The sequence below is a fragment of the Psammomys obesus genome, unplaced genomic scaffold (assembly GCF_907164565.1).
Source record: "Psammomys obesus unplaced genomic scaffold, mPsaObe1.curated_primary_1811, whole genome shotgun sequence".
Taxonomy (NCBI): domain Eukaryota; kingdom Metazoa; phylum Chordata; class Mammalia; order Rodentia; family Muridae; genus Psammomys; species Psammomys obesus.
In genome coordinates, this window is record NW_026596079.1 from 8,481,612 (window position 1) to 8,505,991 (window position 24,380).

Below are 24,380 nucleotides of genomic sequence, written 5' to 3' on the forward strand. Positions count from 1 at the left end.
TCTTCATGTGCCCACCTGAGCAAGCTGCTGTGCAAGGCACTATACCTCCTTCTACCTTGGATGCCAGGGCAAGAGTTTTTTTCCTCCCTCAGGTTAAGAAATAGAGGGTCTGCTGGACTAGAGAAATTTTCTAAGGCTGGGTGAAAAGTGAAGTAACAAGCTGAGTCCAGGTCTCTGAGACTCCCATGATCCAGGATCCAGTTCTTGAGGATCAGTCTCAAGGAGGCAGTGTCCTGCTTTGCTGATCATTGAGTTTTCTTCCTGCCTATCCCAGGCTCCCATGTGTTAAAACTTCTAGTCCCGTTAATACATTAGCTTAACAGTAATGTATGAGGTAGTGAGAAGCAGGGGCTGGCACTGCATCCAGCTCTTCTGTTGCTGCTGTTGTGTGGCTCTTAGGAGTAAAGGACACTTGAACACAGTTTCAAGGATCTGGGGTACTCCCTGAATCTTGCCCCAGAAGATTTTGTTTGTTTATTTCTTAAGACAGGGTTTCTCTAGAGAGCCTTGGCTGTCCTGGACTTTCTTTGTAGACCAGGCTGGTCTCTAACTCACAGATATCTCTGCCTCTGCCTCCTTGAGTGCTGGGATTACAAGTGTGTGCCACAGTGCCCACCTACTCACAGAAGATTTTATACCAACACTTTTGAAAGGAAAGTTCTGTTAGTATCTTGGAGCCAGCTGAAGGCTAAGAGCTCTGAGGACTATGTAGTGGAGGCCTGCTAGACCATGCTGGAGGCACCAGGAGCAAATCAATGACCACATTGCTGTTTGGATTTCAGGGGGACTTCCTGCTCCCTCCCAGTATAGACAGGCCAGGACTGGGGTGGGTGTAATGCAGCTCTTGTCATTGTGCTTTGCTGTGAAGAGATGCAAATGTATATACACTGAGCATTTCAGCACCAGATTTCTAAACTCAGGACATGACCAACCACTCCAAAGTATGGCTGAGGGGAAGGTTTTTATTGTGGATATGAGGGAGATTATAACCAGAGGTATCTGGAAGGGTCCAAAACAGAGAGAGAGAGAGAGAAAAGAAAACTGAACATGGCCAGAAGATTGGACAGGACCTTGAGAAGAGAGAGAGGGGTGGAGAGGAAGAGCAGAAGAGAAAGAGATTATCTAGAGGCGGGGTTGGGGGTAAGCTTATGGCAGAACAGCAGCATTATATGGGAATGAGAAGCTGGGGGAAGAAAAGCCCATGAGCTGGAGAAGTTAGGGTAGGAAACATGATGAGAAGATTTGAGGAGAACCATGTGGACTTGTGACACTGAGTGAGCCTGGAGGCCAGCATGTGTATTATGGGAACCACAGAGAGTCATTTGTTCCTTCAGACAGTGATGAGGAAATGTCTTCTTTGGTAGAGGAAAATGGGTCTCCAGATTTTGGGGGAGTGGAATTTCCTTTGGACCTGACATAAGCAGCTGCTGTACATTGTAAGCATGGCCTGAAGGACCACCTGTGTGTCTGTGCCAGTCTCTCAGAGTTGAGATCCTGGAATGGATGGCCGAGGGCTGGCAGCCCTTCAGCAAATTTCCTGGGCTTCTAAGATGTTGAGGACATCTGCTGTAGCTCCAAGCGAGGCCCCACAGCACAACGTTCTTTCCTCTGTTTACCCCTGAGCTTATGCTGCTGCTGTTGGGTGCCAAAGTAGACTTGTAGGAATCAAAGTTGAGTTAGATAGGTCCAATCCTTTGAGCAGTTGAGTGTCTGTGGAGCAGAACAGGGATGCAGACACATGAACTACTGTGAAGGAGTGAAGCACATGTGGAGGGTAGGAGTATACCTCTCATGGGGTATCTTGGGGGTTTCCTGCAAGAGTGGTTTATGGGCTATGAGTACCTGCCATATCTAGCATGCTGTGGCAGGAGGAGAGGAAGTGACAAAGATGGATAGCCATTTGCTATATGATGGTGTATGCCAAACCTGGAGGTTAAGCAGGATTGTGGATACCCTAAGAGGAGGGCTGGGTGGTACAATCAGTGAGTATACGGTGTTCAGGGAGGGGCATGCTACATGGATGCCTGCACCCTTCCTTAGCTCATCCTCTTCAAAATCTCTTATGGAAGCTGTTGGAAGCAGGACTCGCCTGTCTTTCCCATATTACAAGAGAGACAGGAAGGTGTGAAAAAACCTGAGGGAGGAGGGTAAGAATGATGCCTATTCAGCAGGTTAGAGAGAATTATTTTGAGGCTGGGAAGCTTCCTAAACTGCTGTATTAGCAGGGTGGAACAAATTGGAAGCAGACTCCCAGAATATAATCCTTCATCAGTCTGCTGTTCTGACAACTGTTCTGGGCCTTTCATCAGTGTAGCTGATAATATTTGACTCCCTAGGGCATTCTGAGATTTAATTAGTTCTGGGGCAATTAAGAGTAGATACTTTAGAATATTAGTGCAATGCCAGTTATACAGGAATGTACGTAAATTAATGTCTACAAACTGTGAGGCACTGGTCTGGAAGACATGTAACATGCAAAGCACTCTGACTTGCTGTGGGGAGTTAAAGGATGGAAAATATGAGTTTATATCCTACCATTTGTGTATAGAATTGGGAGCAAGATCACCCTGGCAGAGGAGGGGTACAGCAAAGAGTGGGAAGATGTGTACAAAAGGAACACATTTAATTGTTGCAGCTTAGCATCCTTCTGTGTTAGTTTCCATATAGCTGTGACCGAGTACCTTATGCAGAGCAGCTCAAGGTAGGAGGGATTGATTTTACTTTCAGTCTGAAAGGGTACAGTCTGTTATGGTGTCACGGTGAACTGCTGCCTTTCAGATGAAAGCGTACAGTCTGTTATGGTATCATGGTGAACTGCTGGATTACGTCTGGGTGGATCAGGATGCTGAGTGATCATTGTTGCTGCTCAGTCTCTCTTTTTTCCCCACTTTTATTCAGTTCAGATCACAAACCATAAGACAGATGGGCTCACATTCAGGGTGGGTCTTCTTCCCTAGTCAGTCCTCTTTGGAAACACACACACACAGAGAGCGAGTGAGCAAGAGAGAGAGATAGAGAAGGAGAGAGAGGGAAAGAGAGAGAGAGAGAGAGAGAGAGAGAGAGAGAGAGAGAACAATCATGTGATTCAGTCAAGTGAACAATGGAGGGTAACTACCACAGCTTCCTTTGTGCAAGAGTGGAGGATACTCAGCAGAACTGAAAGTGCATGTGTGGGCATATACATGCTTACAGGTAAGGAGCTAAGGAGAAAGGGAGCTTTTGAACCCCTGCTATGACCCAGAATCATCAAGTGCCTGCTGTCGTTATCTCTGGTAGTTGATAACTACATGATGTCTACTAAGCAGAGGTGCTTGCCATAAAGTTCTCAGAGTATTGGACAGGCAGAAAAGTCTGCAACACTTCGGGCATACACTAGTGATGGTTAGTGAGACATGGCTGGAAGTCTGGAAGGGTGATGTGGAGCTGCCCTGCGGCTGAGGATCTGTTTCTGAAATGTGAAGATGGAGGTAATACTTGAAGGCTTAAGGAGGTGTGAGGAGCATGGGGGAAGGACATGGTGTCAGTTCAGTTACAGAGGAGCCAGCACCCATACAGTAGGCACAAGGATCCCGAGTAGGACTCTGAGGTGTCTGGTTTAGTGGTGAAGACTGATGGAAGGGGGCCCACTTTAGAGATGCTTATGGAGGAAGATGGGAGGCTATGCTGTTTTTGGCCTGGGAGCTTGAGTTAACAGGAGCAAACCTGCTAGTCTTAGATACCTGGGAAGATAAGCAGGATTGGTAGAGAGGATAAGTTAAGTTTGGTTGAGCATCAGATTTGGTTGACTGGTGCAAGAGCATGCTCTCTGTCAGAGCATTGAGGCACTATGCTGGCACCAGGCTTCAATATCAGTGTCCTTAGCTGCTTGGGATGTGAAAAGATGGTCCCAGGGTGGGGGGTGGGGGATGGAAGGAGAAGAACTGGACATCCAGGGCAGCTTCTTAAGGATCTGGGATCAGTAGAGGCATGTAGCAAAAATGCTTGCTTTTATGGAGAAGTGGGTGGGTGAGCAGTGCAGAATGGTGCTGGTGGCCCAGGCAGATGAGGCTGGTATAGAAGAGTCACTGGGGTCATTTTACCCAAACAGGTAAAGGGTTAGGGTTGGGAAATCTCAGAACTCCATGGGTTTGTGTTGTGGGGTATCCACCAGAGGAGACTACTTGGACAGGGTGGGTTTAAACCAATACAAAGTCTTTACTAGCCTGGCTAGTGACTGCACTAGGTATTCCAGATCCCAGGGTAGCACTGAGCATTGCTGAGGGTGAGATTTTAAGCACAGAATCCATGTTCTGGGTTGACATACTTCAGCTAACAAGAACAGTTAGCCAGAAGCAGAACTACAGAAGCCAAAGGCAAGGTTAGTACATTTAGAGACTTTTCCAGATCTATGGACTTTGATGGATTAGGCTCTTGTTTTCATTTTGGCAGGTGGCGCTGTCTACATGCTAACTTTTATAGCCTCAGTGCTACTTCCATCATGGTGTCAGTTGTGCTAAGGTCTAGAGTCCTGTTAGAGTTGGGGGTGGAAGTAAAGTTACTCAGTGATCATTTGGCAGCTGGGAGTTTGGGGATAAATGCTCACCCTATTCTCTTTTGGCTTTCATCTCCTGCTTGTGCCTACAGTAGCCAGACAGTTTGAAGCCAGAGAGCTCTAGGGTCTATTGTGTGACTCCTATGGGTCAGCCCTGGGGATGGGAATTTGGTAAAGAAGAACAAGGGTAGCCCAGACGGGCCAGGGAAACTGCTGCAGAATCTCAGGGTACATGGGTCCTATTCTCCTTATCTACCCTTAAAACAAACAAATCAGACTTTGCTTTTTTGCAATGGCTGCCTTTGGTGTTCTGCCACAACACATCACTGCATGCAAGGACGTTAGGCCCCGGTGCAGGGGAAGGACTGGAGCACAGTGTGCAAGCCATCCAGGAACATCTGCTTCCCTTTCTAAGGTTTACTTTTTCTCCTGTGCAGTGTCATCACTTTTTCAAATGCTTTCATTTCCAAAGGAAATGAAATATAGAGAATTATGTTAATTTGCTAGGGTTGAAAAGCAACTTTCACAGATGTCAAGAACTTAAATGTTGTAATTGTCTGAAACTTAGCAAAACAAAAGGCTAGGTAGCAGGGCAAGGCCGAGGCAGGTACAACCCACTCTCTACCCATTTCCCACTTCCAGGGCTGACAGAGAGAGGTTACAGCTTTCATCAATACAAAGCAAATTAAAGCATGATGTGACTCCGGATAGGATAGCTTGCCAGGCCTTCGGTGGATGCCCAGAACTTTGCTCGCATGATGCTGAGCTCTGCACTTGCTGCTGTTCTATACTGAGCACAGATATGATGATCTGTTTTCCCAACATATAAGGCTATGATAAGGACTGATTTAGAAATCTGATTGTTAATAACAATCACTATGAATAAACTGATTGTGATAATAGTGCAGTAAAAGTGGCTTAAAATTCTGAATTGTTTATTTCTAGAATTTTTAGACTGTGTCTGACTACGTGTAATTGAAACCAGTGAAAGTTGGAGGTGACTGAGTTCCATTCCAGACCTGAGCTAGACTTGCAATGTGGCAGACTTGTCCTGACCGCCTCTCGTGTGCTTGCTTCACCGTGTGACGGTGGATTGCGAGTGTTCTCTCCTGATACTCATTCTGCAGATGCTGCTCTTAGGTGTAGAGTTCTAAATGGCTGCAGCAGAAAGGCAGAACAGCCTCTCAGCGGTGAGGTCCTAGACGTAGTATCTGATGATCTCTGCCGTGCGCTCTCAAAGCTGACTTTTACATCCAGTGATGTTTGGCAAATATCCAGTAATTTTGACACTGTTACCTTGGACTTTCAGAAGTGCTCAGGGGAGGAGGACAGATGTGCAAGGCAGTGAAAAGGTCGTGGTGGGACCCCTACGTACTCCATTCTAATTTAGCTGGCATGTCTGAATTGATTGATGGCACTGAAATTGCCTGAGGAGGTCATTTTAAAAGGTCCTACTTCTAAAAAGTGTTTGAAAGTCACTGTGCTGACAGACAAAGCTGGAGTCACAATACTGAAGTATGATACAGGATTTGACCGACAAGGGGACTTTGGCTAAGGACCTTGTTCTTTGAAAGCACGGATTTATAAAAGCCTTAGATAGGAAGAGAGGTATATGAAATGTTGGCCAGAAAGGAACATGCATGTGTGTAGGAATAGTTATGAGTTCTGGTCACACCTCTTGACAGTGCTTTGCCTGCAGGGACCAAGGCTTCATTACGGTAGTGTGGTTTCTCTCTCCTATGATAGTGACTGTAGGAGGAACAGGTGGCAGAGACCATTGCTAGGTATTTTGGGTGAATCCTGCAGCTGCTGATGGGGGTTGATACTGTTTTCATCCCCTTCCTGTGACATTAGCTCATCCATTGGGACCAAGAAAAAGGTTGTGGGGATTTTACATCTCCTAGTTTGTCCTGAATTTTAAGTATCTCAGATAGATTTCAGCTATTGATCTCCTAAAACTTACACCTATTGTCTTTGGGTGGGAATATTTTCTAGAACTTGATGAAAGTACTTTTTAAACATTTAGTACATTTTGAAAAGTAATCTCACTTTAGGATTAACTGTTTGTGCTAATGTGTCTATCTGTGTGTATGTTTTTTTTAATGTCACTATAATAAAATGTTTGTGATAACTAACTTATAAATAAGAAAGGTTTATTTTGGGTCATAGTCCCAGAAGTTTTAATATGTGGTCATTTGACTATGCTCTTTTGGGGCGTATGATGAGACAGTATACCATGAGGGGAGCATTCAGGAGAGCAAAGCTACTTAACTCATGGGAGCCAGAAGCAAAGAGACTCAGAATGGGCTGGGGCTTATCCCACTGACCTGACTAAACCTCTCTGTCTTCTCAGAGGTTTCTCCACCTCTACTGAGCTGCATGCTGGAGACTAAGCTTTTAGCATATTGACATTTAGAAGTACCCCAGCTTCAAGCAGTGTGGGTCAACTACACCTACATCTGCAGCAGAACACCCCACACTCCAGGTGTCTTTGCGGTATTTATTTTTGCAACTTGGATGCAGTTCTTAAAAGACATCCGCTTGGGGTTGGAGTGATGCTCAGTGGTTAAGAGCAGTAGCTGCTCTCCCAGAGGCCCCGGGATTCCCTTCCTCACCCACATGGGAACTCACAACTATCTGTAACCCTCATACAGGAACATCGGTGCTTCAGCACTGCCTGCATGTGGTTCACATATGTATATATATACACTCAGGAAAAAAAAAGAACCACTCATAACTATAAAAACAGACAGACGGTCGTCAGTTTGTCAGCTCTTCAGCCATTCATCAGGCACCCATCCTATACGAGGGAGAAGGGTGTCAATCAGGCATTTTCTTGATCAGGAGTAATTGTCCCAGATTTCTTGTTGGCCCTAGCTGGGGAGCCGGGATTTCAGCTGGATTGCACTCTGCCCTATGACCTATGCCATGGTATCTTAGGGAGACTGTGACTTTAGGGTTCAATTTTCCTCCGTGCTGGGGAAATAAACACTTGTCTGCTGAACATAGCATTGCCTCTTCATAATAAGGAACATGGCTGCCCAGCCGGAAGAATTGGGAATACCCTAGACATACTTATTGGTACTTCGAATGCCTGGCCCTAGCACTGCATCTGTTGCTCTAGGAGCCAGCTGTGCAATTGATTGCAGGGCAGGCTTTTGCCCAGGCTCCAGTGGGGCTGCTCATCTGCATAAAGTGATTAGGAGCAAAGAGCCTTTTGCTGTTTGTGGAGACTCAGCTGAAGCCACAGAGAGCAAATGCCAGTCTTTATTCTGGCCAAATTAGCCTTGAGCACAGATGGCTTGGGCCTGTCTGAGTGAACTGGGCTTGGGAGGGGGTGCTTAGCAGCTGCAGTATATGAAGTGCCTGTAAGCTGTCCAGCTTTCTAGAGAACAGTGATGGCAATCACGTTTCAGTGCAGTGGTTCTTAACCTGTGGGTCATGACCCCCTTGGAGGTCACATATTAGATCTTTACAGTACAATTCATAACGGCAGCAAAATTACAATTATGAAGTAGCAACAGAATAATTTTATGTTTGGGGGTCACCACAAAATGAACTGTATAAAGGTGCCACAGCATTACAAGGTTGAAACCCACTGTTCCAGTGTATCATCTAGGCCCCTCTGTTGTCTCTGGGATGTTTTCTATTAGATCTCTATTATATATTCGATTTGCTATTTGACCATAGTCTTGTCTCATTCTGAACTCCTCATGCAACTGACTCCTCTCCATGTACTTTGTCTAACTATCTGCTTTGCAGTTTCAGAGGCAGAGAGAACAGTGCGACATGCTTGCCTGGCAGACTCACACATAATGCTGGTCTGCCAATTCAGGGAGAGTCTGAGCTATGTCCTTTCTCCCTTTCCTTGTATCTTTGTTTCTTTATCTCTCTAAGGAATTTGGAGTAGTCCTCAAGGGCAAAGGGGACAGAGACAAAGGCAAGTACAGCATGCTGTATGACTGGGATCTAATCACTGTTACCTATGGTTGCTTCTGGGCTGCCAGAGGGTGGGCCACAGGCCTGGCCTTTATCCAGGTCATTAGTACCCCGTGTAGAGCTAGATACCTGGAGACTATTCCTTGTTAATTGCATAAAGAATGAATGACTTTCCTCAACTGAGATTTGTAGGCCTTCCTATCTCTCTCTAGTTTGTTGAGTATCTCTTTCTACTTTGTTGTGTTTCAGGTACTGTGGAATGGGCTGAACCCTGCTAACCTCACTGAGCTTCTGGTTTCCTAGAGAGATAGATGAGAAAGAGGGTCACCAGTGGTGTGAGGTGTGTTTGCTACATCAGAACCCAGAGCACAGCCAATACTTAGCAATGCTTCCTTCCACTGCCTGGGAAGGCCTGAACTCTCCAGGCCCAGGTGCATTATGACCTCCTCTGGGTGACTAATTTATTTCTTGTGTTTATACCCATTGTCAGTCTTCCCTTGCCATGGAAGAGTCTGACTGGAGACACAGTGTGGTATTTGCCTGCTGACTTTCCTCCACCATTAGTAGACATTTGGCTATACATGTTGGCCCATTGGCAGTGTACACACGGTAGGACTAAATCCAAACTATTTTTAAGAGGGAGAAACAAAGAAACCGATCTATGCAGAGCTATTGAATTACCAAAAGAAAAGGAAGCTACGAAGAATATAGGCATTAGCTGAGGGAGAAAGTAGTTTTGTTCCAAAAGTCAGAGGATGCAGAGACTATTTAAAACACCCCAATGAAAGGTATGTGAGCTGAAAGCTGGAAATGACAGGCACTTGAAGAAGCACCTACCACCATGACTGCCAGCCTAAGTCAGGGAGGTGTTTCAGTGGGGAAAAGGCAACTTAGAAAAACACAGATGGGTCAAGTGAGGATGCTGGGAAATTCATGAACAACCAGGTCAAGAGATGTACTGGTTATTTTTCTCATTGCTATGACCAGATACTTGACAGAAGCAGCTTGCAGGAAGAGATGTTCATTTTTGATTCAGTGTTTCGGAGCATACAATATGTCAGGAAAAGGAAGGTGCTTCTGTCAGTAGTGCTGGGCCTGTGAGGATCCAGAAGCAGGTTGCTCAGGCTGGAGTCTTTCAGGCCCTGCCCACAGAGATCTGCTTCTGCTAGACAAGTCTCTGCTGGATAGGTCCTGAAGCTTGCATACCGTCCCCAGACAGCGCCACCTGCTGGACATAAATCATTCAAACTCATCTTACATCTTTATAACAAATGGAAAGAGGATATTGTTTAAATGGAGAGAGCAGAAAACAGCCAAAATAATAATAATGGTAATAATAATAATAATAATAATAATAATAATAATAATAATAATAATAATAATAATAAAGCTGTTATCAAAATGTCTTTTCTTTTTTCCTCTCCCTCTTGGCTTTCCACAAAGAAGTATTAAGTGCTGGGAATGTAAGCCGCTATCCACCTAGCTAAGCTAAGTGCAGGGCTGCAAGGAGCAGTTGCATAGAGCATGTGGCAGAGAGCCTGGCTTTCGTATACGTTTGGGGTTGTATGTCTGGCAACATATCTCCCCCAGGCTCTTGCCTTGGAGCAAATGTGCTGCAAGTTCTCTGCATGGCCTTCTTAATTCTGTTCTCAAGGGATATAAGAAGATCATCTCCAAGAACCATTTCTTATGATGCTCAGGGTACTGCCTGGCCCATGCTGTCCAAAACCATGGGAAAACCTAGTGTTAAGGCTCTTAGGCACAGAGAGTGGCTACTCTAGGCTACTCAGAACTGGAGACTAAAGGGACTCAGGAGTGTTCAGTGCGGCCTCTTAGCTTCTGTTCCTTCGGAAGTAGCTGTTGCTGATAGCAGTTGATCTGGGTGTGATCCCAGGAAGTTGGAGTTGGAGCTGGGCTAGTGAGACTACCAAGATGAGTGCAGTAGCGTACCATTCTCAGAGCATAATGGCCATCATCTTTATTACACCAGTTCTGACTGCTCATAAGAGACCCTGAAATCAGGCCTGTTGACCTTTTTCTTCTAGATGGGAATAGGCTGGAGAGAGTCATTGGATCCTTACCTGAGAGTCCAGCCATTTTTATCTATTCTTCCTGATTATTTGTGCATAATCCTGCCATAATTGCATATAGGCTTGGAGGGGCTAGAGTTCGTAAAATGTGGAGTGTTGACTGAAGGAGAACTGTAGTGACAGTTTTGGAATTTTGGCTTCTTTAAGAAAACACAAGTTTTATAAGAATATGTTTTTCGTTTTCATCCCAGGTGTGGGAATATGGGGCTGCTTCACAGCAGCTGACTATGATTTGCCTTGTGATCTAGCAGAGGCGTGGTTTTGCCAGCTGCAGATAGTTTCTGCAGTTGTGTGACATTTGGAATTCTGGGAACTTTTTGGAGGGTATATAAGTGCTAGAGCCCTGATAGGTGGGATTGTTGGTTGGTTGTGGTTTGTTAGTTGTTGTGCTCAAAGAAGAAATAAGAAGAAAGAAATTAAGTTCAGAGATCTCTCTGTCTCCCCCTCTATCTTTCTTTCTCTCCTATCTAGTGATGGGGGAGTGAAACTGGGAGGATAAAGGGTGGGAAAAAGAAGAACCCACAAAGTAGCAAAGAACAGCTACAGGTAACTCCATTTATGCTGCTGTCATCCATGCAGAAGTGAGCGAGAGTTTTCAGTGGTATGGGTGTTTTGGTTGGTGATAGTCACAACCCAGCAAATGGCTCCTTAACAACTGACTGCTCACAAACTAATTTGTTCTTGAAGTTGGATTTTGATAGAATTGTGCTTTTATTTGTTGTTGGTGCCCTCCTTGTAAGGTCAGGGTGAAAATTTATGTCTCCCTATGGAAAGGTTTGTCATGGACACCATGGACACATGGTGTGGGAGTTGGAGTCTCAGGATGCTGCCACATGACTCCAACATTAGCAGCCTCTGACAGTGCTTCAGGGTGTCTGTGTGTTGGCCCCACTTTGGTGACTGCTTAAGTGGGTGTAGGCCATTTGTACGTGGTGAGGGCTCATACATGGTTCCACTGCAGGCTAGGTCAGAGAGTGGTAACCACCTAGGAGCACCAAAGGGGGTGTGGTTCTCTCTTGCTTTGCCTTTTAGGTTTTCTTCCAATTAATTTTGTGGCTCAGCAAAAATGCTTGTGGATTTTATTATGGCATTTTCATACATGTGCACACACATACTCTGTACCTTAGTCATATTTCTCCTCCTCTCACCAGCCCCCTTCCTTTCCTTGAATAGTCTTCCTTCTGCTTTCATGTCATATATATGTAATATATTGTATATGTGTGTATTCAATATATCTATTCCACATATGAGAAAGATGGAGGAAAACGTGAAATATATTGTCTCTATCTTCCTCTCTCCTGTTATTCTCTTATGTTCTCCTCTGACCTTCCTTTAAACCTCTTCCTTCCCCCATGGTCTCCTTCTATTCTCATTTCCCTCTCTCTACACACACACAAACACACACATGCACACACACATACAAATGCACACATACATATAAACATATCTATACACACATGAGAGAAAATATGTACTATTTTCTGGGTCTGGTTCATCTCACTTAGCATAGTAGCCTTCAGCCCCATTTATTTTTCTTCCAAGTGTCGTTATTTCATTCTTATTTATGGCGGTTTCTTTTTTTATTCTGATCTCTTACTCCTTTATCTTTTCCTCCTGCTACCTCTCAAACACAGTTACTCCAGGGTCCAAGATTTCAGCATTTGAGTCTTTGGGGAACAGCCACCCTTAGAATGTAGTGATGAATCATGGAAGATGTATCGGTCTGAGAACTAAATGCAGTATTGTTGCTCAGTCAATTTGTGGCCCATGTTGTTGGACCCATCAGGGTTGAAGACATGCGTGTGAGGATGTTGCTTGGGATTTGAGGCTTTGGCCTCAGTGGGTAGTATGACAGATGGTTTACGGTAGTTCTTGCAGATATTCATGCTATTTCCTAATAGAGACAGGAGAGTGGCCATTAAAGGGGTCCAAGTAAGAGAATAAGAACAGAATAAGAACAGAACTCTCCACAGAACAAGCTGACTGAGGTCAGTAGTCCAGGCTGACTCAGTGACACTGCTGTGTGACCTGTCTTTTTCTTTATAAGCATCAGTGTATTGAATCAAGCTTTTTCTTGGCTTCTCATAGTGGCTTGTGCTTCCATCAGTTCCACAAGTGGGCCTGGTGAGGTCTGTGGCCAACATTGTGCTTATTAAGGAAGAAAAATGCTTTCAGAAACCGCTGATACCTTCTCTCAGTGCCCTACTGGCCAAGCTCAGGCCCTGTAGCCCTGACACTCAGACTCTTTGGGTGCTGCAGTGTATTTTCGGTTCCTACAAAGGGAGATGGCATTCCTATAGAGGGTGGAATTGGGAGTGTGAAGCTGTGGGAGCCTTGTAGTGGAGGCATGGCTGGCAGAGGTGAGACACTGGTTGGTGGTGACCTTTGATGGTTACAGTTCTTGGCCAAAACTCTGCTTCCTGACCAACACAGTCCTATGACCAGATACCTTAAACTCCCATTGCCCTGTGCTGGGGCTAGCCCTGTCTCCATACCTTTTCTACTCTAGTTCACTGCTACCTCTGAACTATTAGTTAAAACAAACTTCTTACCACTTAAGCATCTTCTGTTGGGTAATTTTCCTCAATGATGGGGAAATAACCAACCCAGGTGCATAGCAACAGCCTGACCAAAGAGCAGCCAGAAGGAGGGAGTCAGTAGCTACTAGCTGCAGTAGTTAAGGTGAGAGGTCATTTCATAGCCTCTACTTAACGCAGACAAACTAAGGTCCATCCGTTGTTTCTTAATCTGATGTAGCTTTTTTAGCCTTCACCCATTGCCAGCTACCAACTGCTTGCACATATTTCTGCAGTGTGTACACCTGGTATGTACAGTAGAGCTTGCTACCATTCATCCCCTGCAGCGTGTGGGACCTCTTTATCTCTCATTACCCTGGTTGACAGTGTGTGCCCTTGTTTGCTTGTTGTGAATTTATACTATTAACCGGGCTAAGCTTATGGTAAGCTCAGATTCTCAGGTCCTTTTTTTTTTTTTTTATGTCAACATATCTATTCTTGGCATATCACCCACATATTGAATCGTATCCCGTGGTGAATTCTGTTATTGAGCGAGACATCATTTTACAAGCAAAAAAGAAAAATCCATTAAATGTTGTTCTACCTTTTTATAGCATCCAAAATATCCTGCTGTAGTATTTATATGCATATATCACCTGTTATCTAGGCGACAGAAAGACTTCTGTAACTCAGACAATTTGTGGGCCTTTGGAAGTGTTTTTGTTACAGACACTAAAAATAAATAAATGAATAAATAAGTAAATAAGTAAATAAATAAATAAATAAATAAAACAAGGCAAATATTGCTGTGAGGCATGTTGCATAGCAAGCTTCACAACATGTGGGCTCTGCCAGCAGCCCTGGAGACCAGGTGCTGTACCCATCCTGTGGCTTTCGGGGTCTGAAGCTATTAGTGGGCCTTGACTTTGAACCATGGAGAACAGCATGGAATTCTGATTTGTAATGCCTATTGTCTTTTTCTGTTGTTTGACGTTAATATATTTAATATTAATATTATTCTGTTAAAGAGTAACTCAGACTGTTTGCAGAATGTATGGAGATGATCCAGGAGCCTGGCAAACACTGTGTTGGTTTATGGGATGCAATGTGTATGCTTGGTTTGATCATTCTGTTCTCTTACCTCCACCTCAGCTAGCATGGCTTGCTAAAAATTTGCTCTCCTCTAGGTTACCAGTTGTACATTTATTGGTACTGTGTTGGGCTGCCTGGAGCTGATTTGAGATATAAGAAGCACTGGAAATTGGCTTCTGCCTGTCTCCCTGTGCTTCTTCCTCCACTGAATTGTCCTCACTGTTTGCTGGCTTCAGTCTCACCTCTCTGATAACTCATGTATTCCTGCATTTTCCAAAACCCATCTTCATACCTGCTCGTATGCTCACCTGTGCTACATCCCCTGTTTATCCCCTACCCTCATACAGGGGTGTTTGGAATCACTTCCAGTGTTCTCTCCAGACATTCTGAAGATCTGGTCTTCAGACGGGTCATTTCAGACACGGTTATTCTAATAAAGCTCTCTCTCCTCTCCTTTCCAGTTTTAGCTCACTTGGGACTGTCCAGGTGTTTGCATTCTAGAGTGCTCCTTTGTTCTTCTCTGATATGTGAAGGCTATTCTTGCTTTTTAGGCTAATGCCAAGGTTGAACCTGTCATGCTGCTGTTGTATGTCTGTGACTGATGCAATTCATTATTCTGCTATGATTTTGATTGTTCTGCAATGCATTTGAATGGTTTGTGAACCCATTTATTTTGTTCTCCACTACATGGTATATATGTAAAGCTTTAAGCCAACCGAGCTATTCCTTGGACTAGATGGCTTCAGAGGCTCACTATTACCTTCAAGAGATGTATATAGGAGCCAGCAGGTCCCATGATATCCTAAGTATGTTTTGGTTGGCTTCTCCATTGTCTAAAGAAAGGTCAGGTAGCAACCAGCCTTGAAAAACAGCAGCCACTGTAAAAGCCTGGACTTAGCATCTTCTTTTGAGCCATGAAAAGATGTGACAATCATTCCATATCCCAGGAGTCCCCAGCAGGGTTAGGCCAGGCACAGTCTACATCTTCTTTAATGCAGATTGACTGGGCTTTATGTCCTCACCAAAGGAAGAGTGGGGATTTTCACAGTGTTCATAGTCTTCTGGGACTTACTTCTTATTCTTGTTATCTATTTTGATCACTCTCTTCTTCCTGATGAAGGTGTGGCCACCAGGATGCTCAGCCAAGTGTTTATCCCTTGCTTTTGTCTTCCTTTCTTAATCTGGAACACTGCATTTTTTAATCACACATATTTTTGAGACCACACAGCTCTTTCATTATCACTGGTTCTCTCTCTTTCCCATTCAATGCTTCATTAACCCTCGCTCTTTTACTCAGCCATAGCTAACACCTCCATAAAGCCTTTCTGACATATCAGGTAGACTCTTCCATCCTGTTCCTTACTCTTGTTTCATGTGACACAGAATAGACACTGCTCTTGATGACACCCATTATCTCTTGGTGTGACTGTTCTGAAGTGGAGGGCCCTTGAGGGCTTAATATGTTCTTGTTATGTGTCCATCAAGCCTGACTCAGGGAACGCACCTGGGAAGTCTAAGTTGATTAAGAGAAGGGCTTTCTTGGACTGTGAATCTCAGATCATTTTATCTGTTGTGCTGATATTAATGGTGCTTCAGGAAAATGAGTCCAGGGTCTGTGTTGCTCTGTCCAGCGGTGCATTCCTGGTATCCAGTTATGAGCTGGATACAGTGAACATGTTTTGCATTGAGATTGTGAAGAGCCAATAATGACATATGAGTAGAACAATGTCTTTCCTGGCATTGTGGGCCAAGAGGAGAGAGAAAGAATGGGGGTGAGTATGAGGATGGAGAGGGGAAGGCACTTCCTTTGCCATCACCTCCAGTAAGAGCCATATTTCCTCCCAACTAGTATGAAAGGAGAGCTTATATGTCTTGGTATTTGCTCCCTAGGTAACGAGTCAGACCTCGAGGTAGAAAAGACATACAAAGAAGATGATCGAGAGAAGGCTTCAAAAAGACCTCGGGCGCAGAAGACAGAGAAAGTCCAGAAGAACTCAGGAAAGGAGGCAGGGCAGCTTTCTGGAGCCAAGAAACCCATCATCAGCGTGGTTTTAACTGCTCATGAAGCCATTCCAGGTGAGTGATGACAGGCCAGAAACGATGAAATGAGAATGTGTAGCACAGCTGCTCTTGCCTGAGGAAGGAAGCCTAGGTCAGAGCCTATGTGGTAGGTGTCCTAGTGGAGCATCATTTAGTCATCTGTAAGTATGGAGGAATAACAGACCTTCTTATTCTCAGGAACTGCTGTGCCTCTCTTTTCACCCTACTCTGTTGTCACTCAGATATACAGGGACAGTCCCTTTCATGTCTTTCCCAGCCTTCAGCTGGTGGTAGCCCTGGCATACCACAGTGACCGCTTCCTTGGTAGTAGTTGCCCACACAGCCCATACCAGAGCAGCAGCTGTTTTCTGGGTCCAGGCAGGCACTGCATGGCTTATTCACATTTTGGTGATATTTACTAAAATATTTTTTAGTACTAGACATTTCTCTTTTCTTTTCCTTTTCCTTGAGCATACCTGGTAGATATGCTATACTTTCTTTTTTTTTAAGTTCTGTTGTAGGAAAGACGATTTTAGACAAAACCAGTGTCTTAGAGTTTCTGTTGCTGTGTTAACATACCACAGCCAAAGCAACTGGGGAAGAAAGGGTTTATTTTAGCTTGCCACTCTCAGATCATAGTCTATCACAGAGGGAAGTCAGGGCAGGAACTCTAGGTAGGAACCTGGAATCAGGAACTGAAGCAGAAGCCATGGAGGAATGCTGCTTTCTGGTTTCCTCTTTCATAGCTTGCTAAGCCTGCTCTTCTTTTTTCTTTTATTTTCTTTTCTTTCTCCTTCCTTCCTTCCTTCCTTCCTTCCTTCCTTCCTTCCTTCCTTCCTGTTTGTTTCTTTATGTAGATATGTTTTGGGGGCAGGGTTTCTCATGTGACCCCGGTTGTCAGGGAAGTCACTCTGTAGACCAGGCTGTTCTAGAACACAGAGATCTAGGTACTTTTGTCTCTTCCTCCTGAGTGCTGGCATTAAAGTCAGAAGCCTTCACATCTGTTTTAGCCTGCTTTCTCATACAAACCTACCCAATGATGGCACTGCCCACAGTGAGCTGAGCCCGCCCTCATCAGTCATTAAAAAAGTTCTCCAAAGCTTGCTTACAAGCCCTGTGTGATGGGGGCATTTACTCGGTTGAGGTTCCTTCTTCCCAGGTGAACCAAGCGTCTGTCAAGTTGACATAAAAACTAGCCAGCCTAGTTTGTGGTAGATTTCAAACTTGCATAAAAGTTGACATAAAAACTAGCCAGCCTAGTTTGTGGTAGATTTCAAACTTGCATAAAAGTTGACATAAAAAAAGTTGACAGTTTGTGATAGATTCCAAGGTATCATAACTTTTTTTTTCATGTGTTGGGGGTGTTAGCTGTCAAATAAAATGAGGACATTGTCAGGGTTTTCAGAACAGCTGCCCCCTTTAAGCATCTATTTTCGGTGCTAATAGTAGACATTGAAATTCAAAACTCTGAATACATTTTCTCCTTGATAATTGACTACAGAATAAGGTGTTCAGGACCATGTAAAATTAGGCTACTTGAATTTTCTGGAAAGTCACTTTATCTGCCTCACTCTGCTTAGGAGAAATATTTTTGTAGATAAGGAAAATCCCATAGGACAGTTTCCTGTTCTTAGTGGTTGTTAGAGAAAATTTCCACAATTTTTCTCAAAAATTTGTGGTAGTATTTTGAGATTCCTATGAGGGTAAAAGCATAATCAATTCTCTTTGGTATTTTAGAAACAAATGGTAGAGAGGAATCACAGTCTTTGTCCCGATCCTCACTCCACGCATAGATGTACGGAACTTAAACTCAAACTCACACATGCATACACTCATATCAAGCTCTCACATTTATGGTCATACACATACCCATGTGCGCACACATTAATACACTTTTCTTTCAACTCTCATACACACTCATACTCACATACATAAATGCAGTCTCATACACTTATACACACCCACAGAGACTCATTCTCCAACTCACACATATATACACACTCTCACTTTCTCACACATATACTTATACTCATACACACTTCCACATACACTCACACCTACACACATACTCTTAGCCACATGTCACATGCCTACACATATGCTCATACACCCACACCCAGAAAATATACCTGCACTGAAAGGTCTTGGGTCAGTTTATGTTACAGAGTTGCAGAAGCAAAGATGACCCTGGGGGTTTTCTCTTTGAACCTTCCATTTTTTCCATTTTTGTTCATGGCAAGACTATCAGTGACGTGAGGTGCTCACATTCCCAATTTGTTGACTGCTCTGCCACTCCATGCTGCCTTAATATGGCTTTATACTTGCTTCAAGTTTAACAGCTGTAGCTTTGTAGAAATTCTTTCAAGTGACATATGTATATTTTCCTGTTTCATAATTAGATCAAGTGAAACTACCATTTGGACACATTACAAGAAAAACTGTATCTCCACAGACTCCATACACACACACACACACACACACACACACACACTCACGTGTGTTATGTGAATAAGGAAACCCGAGTGTTGCATGGAAGTCCTATGGTAGAACACGCCCCAGGATCTGCTGACTCTGCTGGACAGGGTCAGGGCTACTGCTAGCACCTCTCAATAAGCAATGCACTGTGTATCAATCTCAGGTGCTACCAAGATTATTCCAGTGGAGGCTGGGCCTCCTGAAACAGGAGCAGCCTCTCCAGAGACCACTGCAGCAGACCTGGTACCGCGAAGAGGGTATCAAGAATACGCCATTCAGCAGACCCCATATGAGCAGCCCATGAAGTCAAGCAGGTGAGTTGTTCCGTGAGCTCTAGCCAAGGTGGGCTGCAAGTGACATGTACACAGAGCAGGGAAGACCTGTACATCTGCTGGTCTGGATTCTATTTATGACCTTATCTGTAAAGGGTCTTAACTCATTAGCTTAGCTGAAGCATCTATCCATCCATCATGCCCTAGTATAGTTCTTTCTCAAAGACCAAGGCAGAACAGTGTACTCTAAGAACTGAGCATGTGCTTGTCTTCACATGTTACCCAGTCAAATGTATCTATAAGCTATGAAAAGGTGCAGACAAGGCTTGGTTTGCACATACTGTGATAGAGTCTATTTTTTTCAATAGGGAAAACTGAAACAGCCATCATGGTGAAAGCTACAGGAACCAATAGTTTTTCCAGGTTTTACTACCACTGCTAGTTCACTGTTTATACTTTTTTTTTAATGATTATATATAATATAATTTTTGTTTGTTTCAAATACAAAATACTAAAATTACTGTTTTTTTTTTACTTTAAAAAATTTACTGCACCTTGAAAATCTTTAAATTTTAGTACATATTAAAAATATTTATAGCTGGGCAGTGGTGGTGCATGCTTTTAATCCCAACAGACAGGAGGAAAGAAGCAGGAGGATCAACACCCTACAAACCATTTCCAGGACTGCTGGGAATCTCGAAAAACAAAACAAAATGTTTTCTTTTTATGTGTTTCTATTATAATGTAAATGAATTTAAAAAAAAGAGAGCTTATGTAGCCCAGGCCATCTTAAAGCCATAGTTTTCCTGTCTCAGCCTCCTGTGTATGAGGATTACAGGCATTGCCACAATGCCCAGGTCAAATAGCTGTGCTTTGCATGATAGATAGTACAGTGGTTCACACACCGGGACATTCACCTTCTCATTCTTCTCCAAGACTTCCTGAAGTATAAAGTGCTCCCAGTGAAATTGTTACCTCAGGGAATGTATATTTAAAACTTTAATGGACGTCAAAAACTGCCCCTTGTCCTGGAACATGGTGTGTTTATTGCATGCTAGCTGGATATGGTCATGTTAAAGTCAGTGGACAAACATATGAGCAGGGTCTAAACACAAAGCATGTGTTTGCATGAGAGCCTTCAAAGATATTGCTGTCTTTAACTACTGCGAAAAATGGGCATTGACCGTGTTTAGTCCCTCAACCAACTATCTATCCTTTTGTTTCTTTCAGATAGATTCCTAGAGGTAGAATCTAGATTACTAGAGGCAGTAGGGTGTGTGAATATTCTTCAGTGGTACCTCTCTCACCAAATAGGAAACACTTGCATAAGATAATTCGGAAAGCATTCTGTGCCCATCACAGCTCTGTGTTCTAGTTCACAGTCATCACTTAGAGCTCAAGCTTAAAATCAAATAGAGCCTGCCTAGCATCGTCACCCGAAGTAGACCTTCCCCAAGTGCAGGGTGCTCAGGCCTTTGCTACCTATTTGTCTGATAATATACAAACAAGAGCAAACAATTTTCTTAAGACCATTTAAATCTCTCAACAGAAGAGGAAATACTGAGATTTGCTTGTTTAATTAATGTTGAGTCCAGTGCTTTTATCTTCAGTGTTCTTTATAAAATGTATCACTTTCTGGATGTTTTTGTCATTTGGGAAGATCCAAATTACATTCCTTAGAGAAGCCTTGGGCTTAGCATGCAATTGTACTAGTAACTTTCAGATATGAATATTCTAGTTTCCTCTTTAGTATTTATGGACAGCATTCCACTTAAGTACTTTAAACTCAAAGTAACAGTTGTATAAATCTCTCATCAATATAGACCTTTATTTGTGGTAGGCATAGTTCAGTGGTGCTAATTAATAGCACTGCATGGTTATTAGGGTGTCATAAATCCTTGCCTAGCCCAGATATACCTTTGAGAGGAAGCAGCAGAGGCCAGAGGTGTATTCTCCCTTGCTTCCTTGGTTTCCCTCTGTTGGGATCTGTAAGCAGGCATCTCTACGGCCAGCCCCAAGGGACCTGACAAACCGGATATCAGGCATCTGTGGAGCCACCTATGGACCACCTGGAACCACCTGTGCATGCTCTGGGTCACCTTATAAGAGAACTGGAAACTCCTCCTCGCTCTCTTTCTCTCCTGCCCAGTCCAGAGATGGTCTCTGCGACCCCTTCCCCTAATAAACCTCCCACGTGGAACCAGTCACGTGGCGTGATTTGTGAACCCGCCGTGTAACTCTTTTGCACAATCCTATCACCTCACCTTTCTTGTTCCTGGTGCGTGGTCACCTACTTCAGTGCCATCCATTTTGGTAGCAGGAGTAGCCCCTCTGAAAGCGCCTTCTCCAGGTGCACGGTCACACTGTGCAGGGTTCACTGAGCACCAGAGATTTCATGCAATAAAAAGGATGAGGAAGGGGGAATGTGCTCCAGAGGCCATAGGGTCCTTGGGGTCAAGTCACTAAACAATTGTTTGCTGTTGGGTGGCTGCTTAGTTTCCTTATGTGTAAAATGGGTCTGATGAAAGTGGGGATTAAATAGTCAGCTTAGGGCTTGTTATAAGCACTCATTGCTTATTAGTGATAACCTCTGCTATTTCATCCAGTGCACTTCTTGCCACAGTAAAAGAGATAGGCTCCATGAGGAAGGTCATGCTTTTATTCACCACCATATATACAAAATCTAACACATGCCCATGACATGTTGCCTGGTTTACTCAGTAGAAACTGTTTATTTAATGGCGTGTGAAGTTAATAAAGACAGTGATATTTTCCCCACCTGACCTCTAAACCAGCAATGGTGGAAGAGGACAGTTGGTAGTGAGTAGGACATCAGCTGTGTCCGAGAGCTCCAGGGGAGAGTAACATGGTTTGTATCAGCAGTGAGCTTGTCCAGAAGCCTGCCTTTCCTACCTAAGAGCTGGTTTACCACTGGCTGGGCTCACAGATGCCTCTCTCATGAGCTATTGCCCACCACAGGCAGGCATATCCCTGCCATATAGCAAACTATAGGTCTTGTTCCAAACTCATTAGCATCCACCTGTTTTCTCCCTTTCTGGGAAGAAGGGAGGGCATGGAGAAAGGCCAGTTGTCTTTTTCTCAAGAGTGTCTCTCCCGTGCAGACTTGCACAGAGGACAAGAACCCCTGAGAGTTAATGGAATGGATGGGTAGGTGTGGATTATCAAATTTGTTGAATAAGTTCACCCTGTATAGTCTCTTGGAGACTGGATTTACTTCTGTCCATGTATCCCAGAATGAACACAGCTTTGGAGCATCCCTGGTGACTATGCTTGTGTGAATCACAGCCCTTGTTCCTGCTTCCTTCTTTTGCTACCACCTTTCTTGTTCATTAAGCTTTGGCCCAGATGTTACCTTAGTTTATGTTCCCCAGTAGCCTTTGATCAGTTAGAGGTCTCTTCTCTTCAATGACTACCATGCTGTTGTGGAACATTGCAGGATTCCCTTTTCTCCTACTAGAGTTTATGTTCCCCAAGAACCAGCACCCTCTTTCATCATTGTCTGTGTCTATCCTGTTCTGTTCCCTAAGTCTTAATTTGCTGAATAAATGAATGTTCCACCTCTGCCTTGCTGCCCTGTAGCTGACTGCACAGCCTTGTGTAGTTGTTTTATTGGAAAGTTTCAAAGTCTCCCGAAGTTAATGGTGCTGTCTTCTATCTCTAGGTTAGGTCCCACCCAGTTGAAGATCTTTACTTGTGAATACTGCAACAAGGTCTTTAAGTTCAAGCACTCACTGCAGGCCCACCTGAGGATCCACACTAATGAGAAGCCATACAAGTGCTCCCATTGCAGCTATGCCAGTGCCATCAAGGCCAACCTCAATGTACACTTGCGCAAGCACACTGGAGAGAAGTTTGCCTGTGACTACTGCTCCTTCACCTGCCTCAGCAAGGGCCACCTCAAGGTGCACATCGAGCGGGTGCACAAGAAGATCAAACAGCACTGCCGCTTCTGCAAGAAAAAGTACTCAGATGTCAAGAACCTCATCAAGCACATCCGAGACATGCATGACCCGCAGGACAAGAAGGTCAAGGAGGCCTTGGATGAGCTACGCTTGATGACAAGGGAGGGCAAGCGGCAGCTACTCTATGACTGCCACATCTGTGAGCGCAAGTTCAAAAATGAGCTAGACCGGGATCGTCACATGCTGGTCCATGGTGACAAGTGGCCCTTCGCTTGTGAGCTCTGTGGTCATGGGGCCACTAAGTACCAGGCCTTGGAGCTGCATGTCAGAAAGCATCCCTTTGTGTATGTCTGTTCTATTTGTCTCAAGAAGTTTGTCAGTTCCATTCGGCTGCGCTCCCATATCCGAGAGGTGCATGGGGCAGCCCAGGAGACCTTGGTTTTTACCAGCTCCATCAACCAGAGCTTCTGCCTCTTGGAGCCTGGTGGAGACATCCAGCAAGAAGCCTTGGGGGACCAGCTGCCCCTGGCAGCTGGGGAATTTGTATGTTCAGAAATGAATGTGCATAAGGAGGAGGCTTGTCCAGGGAATGCTCAGCCTGAGGTGGGGCTGAGGGAGCTGGAAGCTCCTGGAGAAGCACCTAGTCCAGCTGTGCCCTTGACCACGCCGCAGAGTGAAAGTGTTTGCCTGTCCCCCTGCAAACTAGAAACCACTGTGGTCTCCTCTGACCTCAACTCTCTTGGAGTGGTTTCAGATGAATTTTTACTGAAAAATGATACCTCCTCTGCTGAGGTTCATGCTGCTGCCAATACATCCTTGGATACGCAGCATGGAGACTCAGTCCAGACTCAGGGTGAAGAAGTCACACTGCTGCTGGCCAAGGCCAAGAGTGCCGGAGCAGACCCAGAGACCCAGAGTGACCAGGGCCCTCCAGCTGGAGGGAAGAATGTGGTTGCTCTGCCAGCCAGTGAATCTGACTCTAGCACATGTCTCAGGGCAAACCCAGTGGAGGCCTCAGACCTCCTTCCTACAGTGGCTGATAGAGGCACTGCATTCATGAAGGTCCTAGACAGTCTGCAGAAAAAGCAGATGAACACCAGCCTTTGTGAGAGGATCCGGAAGGTTTATGGAGACCTGGAGTGTGAATACTGTGGTAAGGAAAGGCTGTGCTGGTCATATGAGCCTTTGAGTGGAGCTTTCCTTCCCAGCAGCCCTGTCCATTCCTGTCATGCTGTCATCACCTTGGGTTCCATTTGAGCTCATAACACCTCCTTAATGAGCCACCTTCCTCTGTGATAGATAGGAACAATGAGCCTGTGTCATGAGTCGCAGTTGGATCCTTCCTGGAGTCTGCTGGGACGATGCGCAGATGGCCATGTTGAGGGTCATGCTGTGGGCTGCTCACAATTTCTACCATCTTCTGACCAAGAAGAATCATTCTTCTGGTTCTCAGTTGTGGCTTCATCAACTGGGTAGAGAGGGCAGGAGACTGGCTGTAGCTC

The 24,380-nt window shown here is 44.5% G+C and overlaps 1 protein-coding gene across 1 annotated transcript in view; it reads left to right on the forward strand.

Annotated features, from left to right (window-relative positions):
* Zfat (zinc finger and AT-hook domain containing) overlaps positions 1-24,380 on the forward strand; it is a 187,953-nt gene that overhangs the window by 61,047 nt on the left and 102,526 nt on the right. The window contains exons 4-6 of the mRNA XM_055626715.1: positions 16,059-16,244; positions 18,847-18,997; positions 22,638-24,031. Of these exons, the coding sequence (XP_055482690.1) occupies positions 16,059-16,244; positions 18,847-18,997; positions 22,638-24,031 (1,731 nt within the window). The remainder of the gene's footprint in view (positions 1-16,058; positions 16,245-18,846; positions 18,998-22,637; positions 24,032-24,380) is intronic.